Below are 13,809 nucleotides of genomic sequence, written 5' to 3' on the forward strand. Positions count from 1 at the left end.
CGCGGGGCTGGGGCCGACGGGCATGTGATGGAGAGCAGGGAAGGGGCGAACTCACCAGAGGTGCAGTAACAGGCCAGCTTTACTCTCCAGTTTCTTTCTCCGAGTCCCGCCGAGGTGGTTTCCCGCCGACTTTCTTTCCATACTGCACAGGCAAGGGGTGAAAGGTCACAAAAATGGCGCTGGCCGTCAGTCTTTTACCCCGCTTGCTGCTTTCTCGGCCTCTGCCGGGCTCGGCCGCCCGACTCTGGACTCCCGGTTCGGCCGACGTGTGGCCGCCATTGGCTGGACTTTGCTGCTTCTGCCGCCGCCGCCTCGGCTCGGGAGCGGCCCCATTTCCTCGAGTCTCTTGGGCCTCCGCGGCCTTGGCGCTGCCTGCTCGGGCTCCTCAGCGTCCCCTGCTCAGCCCTCTGGGACTCCGCACAACCCTTCCCGCTTTCCCTTTCTGCCCTCGGCGAACCTACAGCACCGAGGAGCAGCCCCAGCAGCGCCAGAAAACCAAGATGATCATCCTGGGGTTCTCCAACCCCATCAGCTGGATTCGGACTCGAATTTACTCCTTCCTTATCTGGGCCTATTTCGACCAAGAGTTCAGCATCGCAGAATTCATGGAGGGAGCGAAGCAGGTTTGTTTATTTTTCTACAGCTAATCTATCCGCCTCTCATGCATTCAACTATTAAACACGCAAAAGTGTTTAGCGGGGAGGTTTCCACTGGGTCTCAAATTATAACGTGGGTAGTGACCCAGACACAGAGCCCTCCGGCCACTTCTTGATTTAAATTAAGCTTCTGCTTCTGTTGCAAGGTCGCCAAGAAATAGGGTTTCAATGGAGACACCAAGGTGAAGTCCCTTAATTACCTTTTCTACTCTCTACAGGTTTTGAGTCAGAAATGGATTCAAAGCCTGTTTCTGCCACTTAAAAGCTACATGGCTTTATTTTTTCTGATTTTATGCAGAATGAAAAAGACAATATTGATCGTATGCTGGTATTGATATATAACATTAGGGAAAAGTTCTAGATAGAAAGGCATAAGAAACTATTACCATATCCCAAGTTGTACTTTAGTTAGTTATCTATCTATGCCTTGATTTGGATTTGGTTGGCTTTCCAATCTTCTTTTTACCTTCTTTTGTAGAAACTGGATAAAAACACTATATTTGGAGAATAAGTTAATTGCTAAGGTGGGGCACCTTGTTGGTTGGTTTCTTCTGAGGCCTCTTTCCTTTCCTTGTAGATGATTGCCTTCTTGCTGTGTCCTCACGTGTTGTTTTTTTTTCCCCCCCTCTGTGCATGTGTGCCCTAGTATCTCTGTGTGTATCCAGATTTCCTCTTGTAAGGACACCAGTCAGATTGGATTAGGGCCCACCCTCATTTGACTTCATCACCTCTTTAAAGGTCCTGTCTCCAAATATAGTTACCTTTTGAGGTACTGGGAGTTAGGGCTTCAACATATGAATTTGGGGGAACACAATTCAGCCCATAACAATTATGAGTATTGTCTGTCTGACACACCTGTGCATCCTCTTTCTCTTGCCAGTTCTTCAAATTTCATCTTAGATATTACTTCCGTTAGGAAGCCCTCTCTTTTCCTCGCAGATAGCTTAAGTGCTCACCTGTATGCTCCCAAATCATCCTGTTCTTATTCCTGTCATAATTTTTGAACTTGTCAGTTTTCTTGGCTCCCTCCTCAAGTAGACTGCAAGCTTCTCGAAGATAGGTAGAGTCTTAATGCACAATTCCATTCCTCACTGCTAGGAATGTGGAGGATTGCAGTTGGTTCCCTCCCACTTTAAAATGGGATCTCATACTTCAAAGTTGGGATCTACTGTATTAGATTGTGCAAACTCATTATCTTTTCTCCCGCTTTACTAAACCTGCCTTATCTATCTTAATGAGGTACAGCTGCAACCCAGATCTCCAGACTCCCAATACCGTATAGGTTGTGCTGCTGTATATTCATGATTAAGAGGAGGATCATATAACAGTCACGATGGTTGATTACTTCATCATTATTTTAAAAGGAAATATATAGGAGATTTTTTTATTGAGGACGTAGTATGTACACCACACGCAATCTTTTCCCAGGTCCTTGGAGTAGATACATAATTAGCAATCTGCTCACTTACGACTGTCCATGTGGGAAGGCCATATGAGAAAAGAAAAGTCAACCAACTTTGGAGGAGTTATGCCTAACACCGATATCTAGTGTTTGACATTGTCTATTGCCTTTATCATAAAATAGTCTTTGTTACACTTAGCCATTCAAGTATGAGCATTGTACATTGTACGGTATTTCATATGATATCTTGAAATAATAATCACCACCCTCCCCCCACTGTTTTTTTAAGGCTTTTGCTCATGTGTCCAAGTTGCTGTCACAGAGTAAGTTTGATCTACTGGAAGAACTTGTGGCCAAAGAGGTAAAGTATACTTTTATTTTTCCTTTAAAAATGAATGTATTATTCTCTTGCAGTAGAATGATATACGTTGTCCTTATTTATGCTTTAAAACAGTATGCATGCTTACTTCTTGTCTCACATGTAAAATGGGATAGTAGTAGTATTGTTGGGAAATTATGTGAGATAGTATATGTAATGTAGAGCACTTAGAATGGTATATGGTTCAACCAAAGACTATATATGTGTTTGCTTTCTTCATGGTATTGTGTATATGCAATATAATTAATTTAGCTAGTTTCCCATTGATCAATGTGTAGCATTTTCAATTCCTCTGCTATTCCAGTGTTGTTGTCAATATTCTTACGTATCCATTACCATCGGCAAAAAAAAAAAAAAAAGAGAGTCTCCTTATTTTTCTCCTAAAAGATTAGCTAGGGCTTTCCTGGTGGTGCAGTGGTTGAGAATCTGCCTGCCAATGCAGGGCACACGGGTTCGAGCCCTGGTCTGGGAAGATCCCACATGCCGCGGAGCAACTGGGCCCGTGAGCCACAACTACTGAGCCTGCGCGTCTGGAGCCTGTGCTCCGCAACGAGAGAGGCCGCGATAGTGAGAGGCCGCGCACCGCGATGAAGAGTGGCCCCCGCTCGCCGCAACTAGAGAAAGCCCTCGCACAGAAACGAAGACCCAACACAGCCATAAATAAAAATAAATAAATAAATAAATAAAAAAAAAAAAAAAAAAAAGAATTCTGTATAAGAATTGAAATCTGTATAAGAACAGTTCTATTAGGAATTATCTAATTGAATAATCAGATCCCTTTTAGCCTTGCTTTTTTTTTAATTTTTTATTTTATTGATTTATTTTTGGCTGCATTGGGTCTTTGTTGCTGCACATGGGCTCTCTCTAGTTGCGGCGAGCAGAGGCTTCTCTTCGTTGTGGTGTTCGGGCTTCTCATTGCGGTGGCTTCTCTTGTTGTGGAGCGTGGGCTCTAGGCGCATGGGCTTCGGTAGTTGTGGCACGCAGGCTCAGTAGTTGTGGCTCTCTGGCTCTAGAGGGCAGGCTCAATAGTTGCGGCGCATGGGCTTAGTTGCTCCGTGGCATGTGGGATCTTCCCGGACCAGGGCTCGAACCTGTGTTCCCTGCACTGGCAGGCAGATTCTTAGCCGCTGCGCCACCAGGGAAGCCCCTCAGCCTTGCTTTTGAAAATGAATAAATATTGCAGTAAATTTAAAAATATTTTTACAAAATTCATTCCATGAAGAATTCACTCCACTTTTTGAAAAGCTTTTGAAAATTCACCAAGTGAACTATGGTTTGCTTTTTCCATACTTAGACACTACGTGTATTGAAAGAAAAGGTTACTTCACTACCTGACAACCATAAAAATGCCCTTGCTGCTGACATAGATGAAATTGTATATACATCAACAGGAGACATCTCCATTTACTACGATGAGAAAGGTAATGCTGGAGCATAGTCAACTTTAAACGACTCACAGTTGTCCAGATAAGCTAAACTAGTGAATAATCATGGAATAGTGATATTTTGTTGGTACAAGTGGATATTTATAGAACTGCAGAGAAAATAATATATTCATTCTTTAAAGCCCTAGCTCTGGAAGACTTGGGATATGGTAATAGTTTCTTATGCCTTTCTATCTAGAACTTTTCCCTAATGTTATTTAATTCACAGAAGAGAGCATTGTAACTTAAGTTAATGAAAATTGTTTAAGACAATCTGCTCCCATATCTTAAAATGAAAATATTTGTGTTTCTGATTTCCTAACTGAAAGGAAAACAATTGAGTATTTTAAGTGTCCAGCTGTATGTTAAGTAGGAGTAAAGAGTAAAAGAAAAAGTAAATAATATTAGCTAAAGACTGTTTTGAAAGTAACATTAACTCAGAACTCCCAAATTGGATTTATTTGGAGACGATGAAAATAGTTGAAAGAAACTTTAGCGTTTATCTTGTTCTTCTCCTTGTCCTATTTTCCCAATAGCGTTCCTGAAAACTTACTGACTTACTTACTCCTTTTACAAATATTTGCAGTGTATTATGTGCTAGGCACACAGGAAATCTAGTCTTTGCTTACACACTTGCTAAGGCAGTTCTGACTGAGGACTGTTAATAGTGAAAAAATTTTCACACACATGTTAATTTGAAACATTTGTAAAGGTACTTTTAATGATAAATATTTTCTTCTTCCTAATATTTCAAATTGCATCTTAGCACCATGGTTACTACCTGATTTTTGCACAGGACGTTGTCATAATCACTGGGCACAGTAAAGTGAATTAGGGGTAGAATAGAAGGCTTCTTTCTGGCAGTTGGGGTTAAGTTAATGACACAGCAGCAAAACAGTGTTCCCCCCCCCTCATTTTTGGTTTGACAATAGATATCTGTTATCATAATTTTAGAAAATGCCACAAATTGAAAGTAATCCATGTAGTACACTTGGTAAAAAGTACCTGCTCAGTAAATAGTAGCTCTTACTACTGTGATCCAGAGAGAAAGGTGTCATAAACCCCAGGAGAATTTTCTAAAAATAAAAACGTGTCAATACAGGTATCTTAAGTTAGACTAGAATGAGCCCAAAATTTGGTCTGTAACAGCTGTATAATTACTGCCAATTGCTGATTTCATTAAGGATATAAGGATGATAGATTATTGTGATTTGTATTTGTATGTGTGTATGTTTTTTCTCTAAGGAAGGAAGTTTGTTAACATCCTGATGTGCTTTTGGTATCTAACCAGTGCCAACATCCCCAGTGAAACTATAACTGGAGCCAGTGTGTTCCAGGTTAAGTTGGGGGATCAGAACGTGGAAACTAAACAACTTCTTAGTGCGAGCTATGAGTAAGTCTAATCGCATTTCGTTGTTTCCTTTCTCTAGAAAATAGAAGGTAGTATGAAGGTATGAAAACTACAGGGAGCTTTAGGAAGAAAAAGATTGAAATTTGACAAGTTATTTATGAAGAGAGAAAGTCAGAAAGACACACTGGCCACGAAACAGGAGTGTTCAGAAATTAGGAAGAGGTAATATTGCTGAATTTAATTAAACTGTATTTCAGCTGTCTATTGCTACGTTACAAACCACTCCAAAACTCGGTGGCATCAAACAGCCATTCATTTTGCCTGCTATTCTACTGCTCAGGAATTTTGGAAAGGCTCAGCTGTGGAGTTTTCTCTGCTCCCTCTGGCATCAAGTGGGGTGGCCGGAGCTAGGGGTTCATTTCCACATGGCTTCTTCACTCGTGGGCAGCACCATGGTGCTCCTTGGCTTCTCCACATGACATCTCATTCTCCAAGGCCTCTCTTTGTGGCTTGGGCTTGTGGTAGTATTAAGCTAGTCACATGTTTACATGGTGGTTGGCTTCCAAGAGGCAGAAGACAGAAGATGCTAGACCAGTAAAGGGCTATGCCCAGTATTGGAACAACATCATTTCCACCACGGTTTGCTGGTCCAAGCAGTCACAGGATCTGCACGGTGAAAGGTCATGGAGAGACTCCACCTCTTCATGGGGCAGCAGCAAGGTCACACTGCCGAAGAGCATGTGGGATGCAAGATGTAGTTATGACTATCTTTGGAAAATAAAATCTGCCATAATTGGCACATGGACCATCCACTCACTAGACATTTATTGACCATCTCCTATTTACCAAGTACTCTGGTAGGGGTTCAGATACAGAATTGAAGAGTTCCTACCCTTAAGGAGGTACTGTCTAACAGGAGGTTAACAAACTATTTAAAAGAGACACTATAGTGTATTATTGTACTAATAAAATTTGGAACAGTGAACAAGTCAAGCGAGTCAGTGGAGACATAGTTTAATATCTGTCTAAAAGAGAATACTGTTATGTCACCAGAGTTACACAAATTTGCTTTAAAATAATGAACAAATCCCAAAAACGACCTAGGAAAGAAAATGTATCCTGTTTCGCTAAGGTAAAGGGAATTATATCTTCATTTTTTTCGCTTTTCTTGAAGGGGTTGTGCTTTCTTTCTTTTCTTTTTCTGTTTTGAATTTTGCTTTATTTTTAATTACCCAAAATATTCTGTATATTTAAATACTTAATTTAAATCTACTGAATCGTCTCTTTTTTAAGATGTCATTTAGAACACTATAATCAACACTAACCTTTGGTTCTTCTGATATTCCCTACTAAGATCATGGGCAGCTCATAAACACTGCTATTTTCAAGATCGGTCTTAGTGCAAGCTATGAGTAAGTCTAATCACATAAACCAACTTCCATGAAAGTGCTGTTTTTATCACCATATTCCAATTTATTTCTCCTCATATTAGGCATATATTATGGCTAGTGCTTAACAATAGAATAACATTGAAGTTCCTCTCAAGGACTGGCAGATGTTGGAGTGTATGTAGATCAGCCCATTAAAAATACTCACTTTAGTTGAGAATGCACGTCTGATTTTGTGGGGATATATTTTGTGATCAAATAGGTAGATTAAACTTTTTGATTTTTATTTACCATTAACTGTTAGCTTTTGCTAACAACTGCCTCTAATATATACTTGCAAATTATGTAGTTATCCAGGAAGTATTTGGACTGATATAAGATTCACATTATTTATAATTTTTTCCCTAGATTTCAGAGGGAGTTTACACAAGGAGTAAAACCTGACTGGACCATTGCACGGATTGAACACCCAAAGTTATTAGAATAATCGATCTTGGAAAAATCAGCTTATTGGACTTTTAGCAATTACTGTGAAGAACTAAGGAAGAAAAAATTTTCAGATCAGTTGATCTTCACTTAATCAAGTCTGTGGATTACTTTTGTATTATTTTGAAATACTCCTTGTAGTAAATTGGCATGATACAATAAAGCATTTTCCACAGATTGTCATCACTTTCTGTAGAAGAAGTCAAAGTAAAAAAATTACAGCAGCCCATCATTGGCATCATATTCAGTATCATTTCTCATGTTACATGTATATGTATATATACACAAACTCATTTTATAGACAATAAAGAAGATATTGAAAAAATTACACATTTCTAAATTAATAGTCCTTAAATATTTTATTTGTGGTTAATACACTTATACCAATAATTCAAGTATGTGTAAGATTTATTTTTAAAAATCACTGCTGCTATTTGATTACCTCTTTGGTCACTAGCTGAATGAGAAAGAACAGATGGAATTATAGCAGATGGGTCACTACAGTACTAAAAATCAGTGAGGCTTACTAAAGCACAAAGAGAAAAAAGAAAAAAACAGTAACTTAACTCCCCTATGAAGTAATATCAAGTCTTCTAACATACTTGTATTTGGACTCCTAGAAGTTGGGATAGGGGAGACAAAAACAATGTAAGAAATAATGTCTGAAAGTTTTCCTAATTGATGAAAACTATAAACCCACCGATCCAAGAAATTCAGCAAGCAGGGAAGCACATAAAGAAAACCTCACTAAGGTACATCATAATCAAATTGCTGAAAACTAGAGAAAATTAGAAAAGCAGCTAGAGAAAAAAAAAAGACACATTCCATACAGAGAATGACTGTATTTCTTTTCTCAAACTATGCAGGTTAGAGGCCTTGGCATGACATCTTTAAAGTACTGAAAGAAATAAACCTGTTGACCTAGAATTCTATATTCAGCAAAAATATCCTTCAGAAAAGGTGAGAAAAGACTTTTTCAGACAAGGAAAAGATGAGAGAATTTGTTGACGGAAGACCTGTTTTATAAGAAATGTTAGGGGCTAGTGGACAGAATAGAGTAAAAGGACCCATGCATATTGGACAATTGATTTTTGACAAAGGTGCCATAGTTATTCAATGAGAAAAAAAAAAGTGTTTTTAACAAATGGGTAACTATATATTCAAATAGGAAATAACCTCATCTCTCACCTCACACCATACACAATTTTAGTGCAAAATTTAGATTGCAAAATGGATCATAGACTTAACAAAAGCTAATACTCTAGAAATTGTAGAAGGAAACATAGAAATTGCTGTCTTGGGATAGAGAAAGATTTCTTAGGAGACAAAAAGTGTGAATCATGAAAGAAAAATTTATAAATTGGAATTTATTAAAATTAATACTTCTGCTCTTTGAAAGACAGCAGTGAGAAAATGAAAAGCCAAGTCACAGATTGGGAGAAACTATTTGTAATACATATATCTGACAAGGGGACTGTATCCAGAATATATAAATAATGCTCATAGCTTAATAACGAAAAGTTAAACAGCTTTGTACAGCTATCATGACTTATCAAACTGTGGACTTAAAATGGGTACATTTTGTTATATGTAAATTATCATATATATATACTGTTTTTTTAAACAAAGTGAATCAGCTATACATATACATATATCCCCATATCTCCTCCCTCTTGTGTCTCCCTCCCACCCTCCCTATCCCACCCCTCTAGGTGGTCACAAAGCACTGAGCTGATCTCCCTGTGCTATGCGGCTGCTTCCCACTAGCTATCTGTTTTACATTTGGTAGTGTATATATGTCCATTCCACTCTCTCACTTCGTCCCAGCTTACCCTTCCCCCTCCTCGTGTCCTCAAGTCCATTCTCTACGTCTGCGTCTTTATCCCTGTCCTGCTCCTACATTATTATATATTTTTAATGCAAATTATACCTAAACAAAGTTTGCTAAAATATTTAGCAAGAAAAGTAATTTGCAGGAAAATAAGCTCAAATGATTAAATTTTTTATAAAGTATAAAACAGCTAATCTATGTTTCATCTAATCTTAGATGAAACAGATAATAGATCAGTAAGGCACATATTGCTAAAATGAAAACAAATGCAACCAGTTAAACTATCACTTGCCATCTGTTGTAAGATGCATCTCCAGTGATTTTAAAATGGATGGTGAATGTGTGATTTAGAATCAATGAAATACACTGATTTATTGTTTGTGAAAATATACATAAATTGTAAAACTTTTTTAAAATGCAAGAGATTAATATGGCACTAAACTCATTATAGTGGCGACTACCTGGGGAGGACGGGAGTGGAATGTGACTGTAATGTTTTGTTTCTTAAAAAAAAGTACCTGATACCCAAATAATGCTCTCTGTATATGGTTTCTCAATAAAAGGAGACGGGCATTGGGAGCAATTCCAGGTCTATGCAGAAAGCGAGCAAGAGTAGCCTGAGACATATTCTTGGGCTGGGAAGCAAGGACACTATCAAAGCTGACTGCGGTAATGTTGAAAGTTATTTATTACCATTTAACAAACCCAAAATTTAGTAGCCTAAAAATAACAATCACTTATTTTACTCATAAATTTGGGCAGGGTTTGACTTGGCAGTTTGTCTGCTCTATGTGGTGTTGACTGAGGTCGCTTGGGAATATTTATGTGAAGGCCAAGCTGATCCAACATGGCTTTACTTGTGCGTCTGGCTCCTTCTTAGCGATGGTTGAAAGGCTGGATGCACTGGGTCACTTTTGGTCTCTAACCAATCTTTAAATTTTCCCCCCAAATTATGGTAGATACAGATGAAGTAAATTGGCATATCTTCTACCCCAGAAAAATTTTCCTATCCGTGTTATTGAATATAGCTGTTTTATCCCTACTGTGATGGGTCGTTTCACCAAAGATTTTGACCATTTAAGGTGGTATGGTAGGGGCCCTAAGGTATTTGTCTTGACCTCACTAGCTTTTATCCTTACAGATCTTACAATCCAATTGCTCCCAGTGAGTTCAACGTTTTTTTTTTGTCTTTTTTATTTTTGCAGCGGGGGGGTGAGGTTCCACATATCAGTGATACCATGCAATATTTGTCTTTGTTTGGCTTATTTCACTTAGCATAACGTCCCCCAGGTTCATTCAGGTTGTAGCACATGACAGGATTTCCTTCTTTTTTAAGGCTGAATAATATTCCATTATATAATTTACCACACACACACACACACGCACAAACACACACAAATATTCCATATCTTTATTCATTCATCTGTCAATATTTAGTTTGTTTCCATACCTTCACTATTGTGAATAATGCTGCAATGAACATGGGAGTTCAGATATCATTTTTAGATAATGATTTCATTTTCATTTTCTTTGAATATATATATGCAGAGTGGATTGTTCCATCATATGTTACTTCTATTTTTAATTTCTTGAGGAACTTCTATACTGTATTACATGGTGGCTGTACCAATTTATAATCCCACCAACAGTGCACAAGGGTTCTCTTTTCTCCACATCCTTACCAGTGTTTGTTAATCTTTTGACTTTTTGGTAATAAACATCCTTACAGGTATTAGGTTTTTATTTTCACTTGCGTTTACCTGATGATTAGTGATGTTGAGCACCTTTTCTAGTACCTGTCGGCCATTTGTGTATCTTTTCTGGAAAAATGTCTATTCAGATCCTTTGCCCATTTTTTAATTGGGTTATTTGGGTTTGTTTTGTTTTGTTTTTGCTGTTGAGTTGTATGAGCTCCTTGTATATTTTGAATATTAACCCCTATCAGATATGTGGTTTGCAAATATTTTCTCCCATTCCACAGGTTGCATTTTCATTTTGTTGATGGTTTCCTTTACTGTGCAGAAGCTTTTTAGTTTGTGTAGTCCCACTTACTTAGTTTTTGCTTTTGTTGCCTTTGCTTTGGTGTCAAATCCAAAAAAATCTTTGCCAAGACCAGTGTCAAGGTCCTCCTATGCTTTCTCTAGGAGTTTATGATAAACAACTATATTCTCTTCCCTTAGATTCATCAAACATTAACATTTTGCTATCTCTTTTTCCTTTTCTCTCTTTACACACACACACACACACACACACACACACACACACACGGTTTTTATCTAAACCATTTGAAAGTAAGTTTCAGACGTCGTATACTTTACTCCTAAATATTTCAACATGCATGCCCCCAAAATAAGGACATTATCCTATATAGACATAAGAACATTAGCAATAATTCCATATCATCTAATATTTAAAACCAAATATAAAATTTTACCAGTTGTCTTAAAAATATCTTTTTGAACTGAGATTCAAGCAAGGTTCACACATTGTATTTTGTTATTATCTCTTAAGTCTTTTTAAAATTTTTAGGATATCCTCCATCCTTTTTATGACCTTTCAATTTTGAGAAGTTTAGGATAGTAGACATACAGCATGTCCCATATCCTGAATGTGTTTGATTATTTTATTATGGTGTCATTTCTATAACCTGGAAGTTAGGGCTAAAGGCTTAATTAGATTCAAGAATATCTTGTAAGTGATTTATGTACTTCATAATATCTAACACACATTATATATACATATACATGTATATACATATATGTACATATATATACACACATACATACAATTTGTGGTAGGCTGAATAACGGCTCCCAGAGATGTCTACAACCTTAGCTCTGGACTCTGAATGTTTTATCTTACATGGCGAAATGGCACTTTGTAGATATGATTAAGGATCTCATGATGGGGAGAGAATCCTGGATTATCTGGGTGAACCCAGTGTTTATCCCAGTGGTCCTTATAAAAGGGAAGCAGAAGGGTCAGAGTCAGAGAGAACGAGATGCTATAATGGAGCAGAGGTTGCAGTGATGTGAGAGTCAAGGAGTGTAGACAGCATCTAGAAACTAGAAAAGGCGGAAACATATTTTCCCCTAGAGTCTGCAAAAGGGACACAGCTATGCTGACTCACTTTCGACTTCTGACTTCCAGAACTATAAAATGATAAATCTGTGTTGTTTTAAGCCACTGAGTTTGTAGTAATTTGTTACGTCAGCAACAGGAAATTACTATACAAGATAATCCTTACATGAATCAGTATTCCATTATAATTAGCAAAATGATTCTCTAATTCTATAATACCTTTTGCTGGCATTCTATAAAACAGAGCCCCCTTCCCTTTAAAAATATCACCACAAACTCATGAATTTTAATCATTCAATGTAATATCAATTACAGTAGTTATTCTTCTTGGTGCTTAAATCGCCCCCAGTTTGCCAGTGGGATCCCCTATAATCTGCTGTTTCAAGTTAAAGACTATCACGACCCTGTCTGAATGCTTCTGTGTTTTCTGGCACAACAACATGTCCCAGGATCTTCTTGTCCACTTCCTGCCTCAGATGTGAAAAATCAGTGCTTTCTCCAAGGAGTCATGATTTCTTTTGAGGGAAATTTCTATAGACTGAATATTTGTGTCCCTCCCAAACTCATATGTTGAAATCCTCAGTTGGATGTTATTAGGAGGTGAGGCCTTTGGAAGGAATTAAGTCATGAAGGTGGAGCTCTCATGAGTGGGATTAGTGCCCTCATAAAAGAGAGCCCAGAGAGCTCCCTCCTTCTGCATGTGAGGATATAGTGAGAAGGTGGCCCCCTACGAACCAGAAAGCAGCTCTCGCCAGCCACGGAATCTGCTGGCATCTTGATCTTAGACTTTGCAGTCTCCAGAACTGTGAGAAATAAATGTTTGTTGTATAAGCCACCCAGGCTATGGTATTTTTGTTATACCAGCCTGAAGAGTCTGAGGCAGGATCATGTTTAGAAACCAAGATTTGGGCATCTTGAAGCATTTTAACCTTTTATGTCTGCAAGAGAATGTTCATATTTATATGTATTTGATATTTTGGGTAATTTATCTAAATGAACTTTAGGAGAGCTAAATATGGATTGTTTGCCTTTATTTCTGTCAACGCTATTTAAAAGAACCCCTCCCCATCTCTCTCTATGCCCTAACCCAGACTTAATTTGGTTTATAGCACTTGTCACATCCAACATTGTAGTAAATATTACTTTGTTGATTTGTTCCATTGTCTGTCTTTCCAACTAAGGCAGGAACTTTGTCTATCTTGTCCAGTGCTATATCCCCAGGGCCCAGAATAATATATGGTGCATAGTAGAGTTCAGTAAATATTAGTTGAATAAACAAATAAATGAGTGAGCCTCACTACTGTTGCGTTTCCTGGCTCACGTGACAGAAACATTTTCCCTCTTGCTTTTGATTTAATGCCCTAGTAAGCTGGATGTACAGCTTGCTAGGGCATTAAATTTCTTTTATCATGTACAGTCCCCCCCTCAAGGCGTATATGGTATTACTGGCTACGTGACCTTGCTTTTATAGTCCTATAATAAATGTTATTTATTCTGAACACCACACGGTGGAGCCAGTTGTGTATGGAATGTAAATGTGGGATCGGCAGTAAGTTTGATAGGGTCTGAAGTCACTGAGAAACAGGAGGATTGCTTTGCTTACTGACAGATTTTTGTACATAGATATGTTATAGGCAACTTTTGAACAGAATTTGCAGATGTTAAAAGGGTTAAATGTATGAGTCAAATCAGAGGGAACTTTTACCCTCATGTCTTCTCTGATTGCTGGAACCATAGATTATATCATTCACTTCCTCTGTGATTACTGCCATCCTCGGAAGGTTTTTTTCTGGATGGTGTAATGCATCAGT

The 13,809-nt window shown here is 38.1% G+C and overlaps 1 protein-coding gene across 3 annotated transcripts; it reads left to right on the top strand.

Annotated features, from left to right (window-relative positions):
• The first annotated feature begins 32 nt into the window (after nt 1-32).
• On the top strand, nt 33-8,446 carry MAIP1 (matrix AAA peptidase interacting protein 1). Of its 3 annotated transcripts, XM_036858249.1 has the most exons (6): nt 33-623; nt 2,348-2,419; nt 3,732-3,858; nt 5,107-5,254; nt 6,567-6,624; nt 7,009-7,100. In XM_036858249.1, exons 1-5 carry the CDS (start codon nt 174-176, stop codon nt 6,610-6,612), a joined length of 843 nt encoding a protein of 280 aa, XP_036714144.1. In that variant the 5' UTR covers nt 33-173; the 3' UTR covers nt 6,613-6,624; nt 7,009-7,100. The 3 variants fall into 3 exon arrangements, with proteins under 3 accessions (XP_036714144.1, XP_036714143.1, XP_036714145.1); XM_036858248.1 differs by lacking the exon at nt 6,567-6,624 and having other exon boundaries at nt 7,009-7,411; XM_036858250.1 differs by lacking the exons at nt 5,107-5,254; nt 6,567-6,624 and having other exon boundaries at nt 7,009-8,446.
• The last annotated feature ends 5,363 nt before the right edge of the window (nt 8,447-13,809 follow it).

This window comes from Balaenoptera musculus, chromosome 7 (assembly GCF_009873245.2).
Source record: "Balaenoptera musculus isolate JJ_BM4_2016_0621 chromosome 7, mBalMus1.pri.v3, whole genome shotgun sequence".
Lineage (NCBI taxonomy): Eukaryota > Metazoa > Chordata > Mammalia > Artiodactyla > Balaenopteridae > Balaenoptera > Balaenoptera musculus.

Bases quoted from the DNA above. Each gene is read 5' to 3' on its own strand.
- MAIP1 (XM_036858248.1), top strand. From the start codon at position 174: ATGGCGCTGGCCGTCAGTCTTTTACCCCGCTTGCTGCTTTCTCGGCCT. The intron at 624-2,347 runs GTTTGTTTATTT...TGTTTTTTTAAG, and splicing joins TCATGGAGGGAGCGAAGCAG to GCTTTTGCTCATGTGTCCAA. The intron at 5,255-7,008 runs GTAAGTCTAATC...TTTTTTCCCTAG, and splicing joins CTTCTTAGTGCGAGCTATGA to ATTTCAGAGGGAGTTTACAC.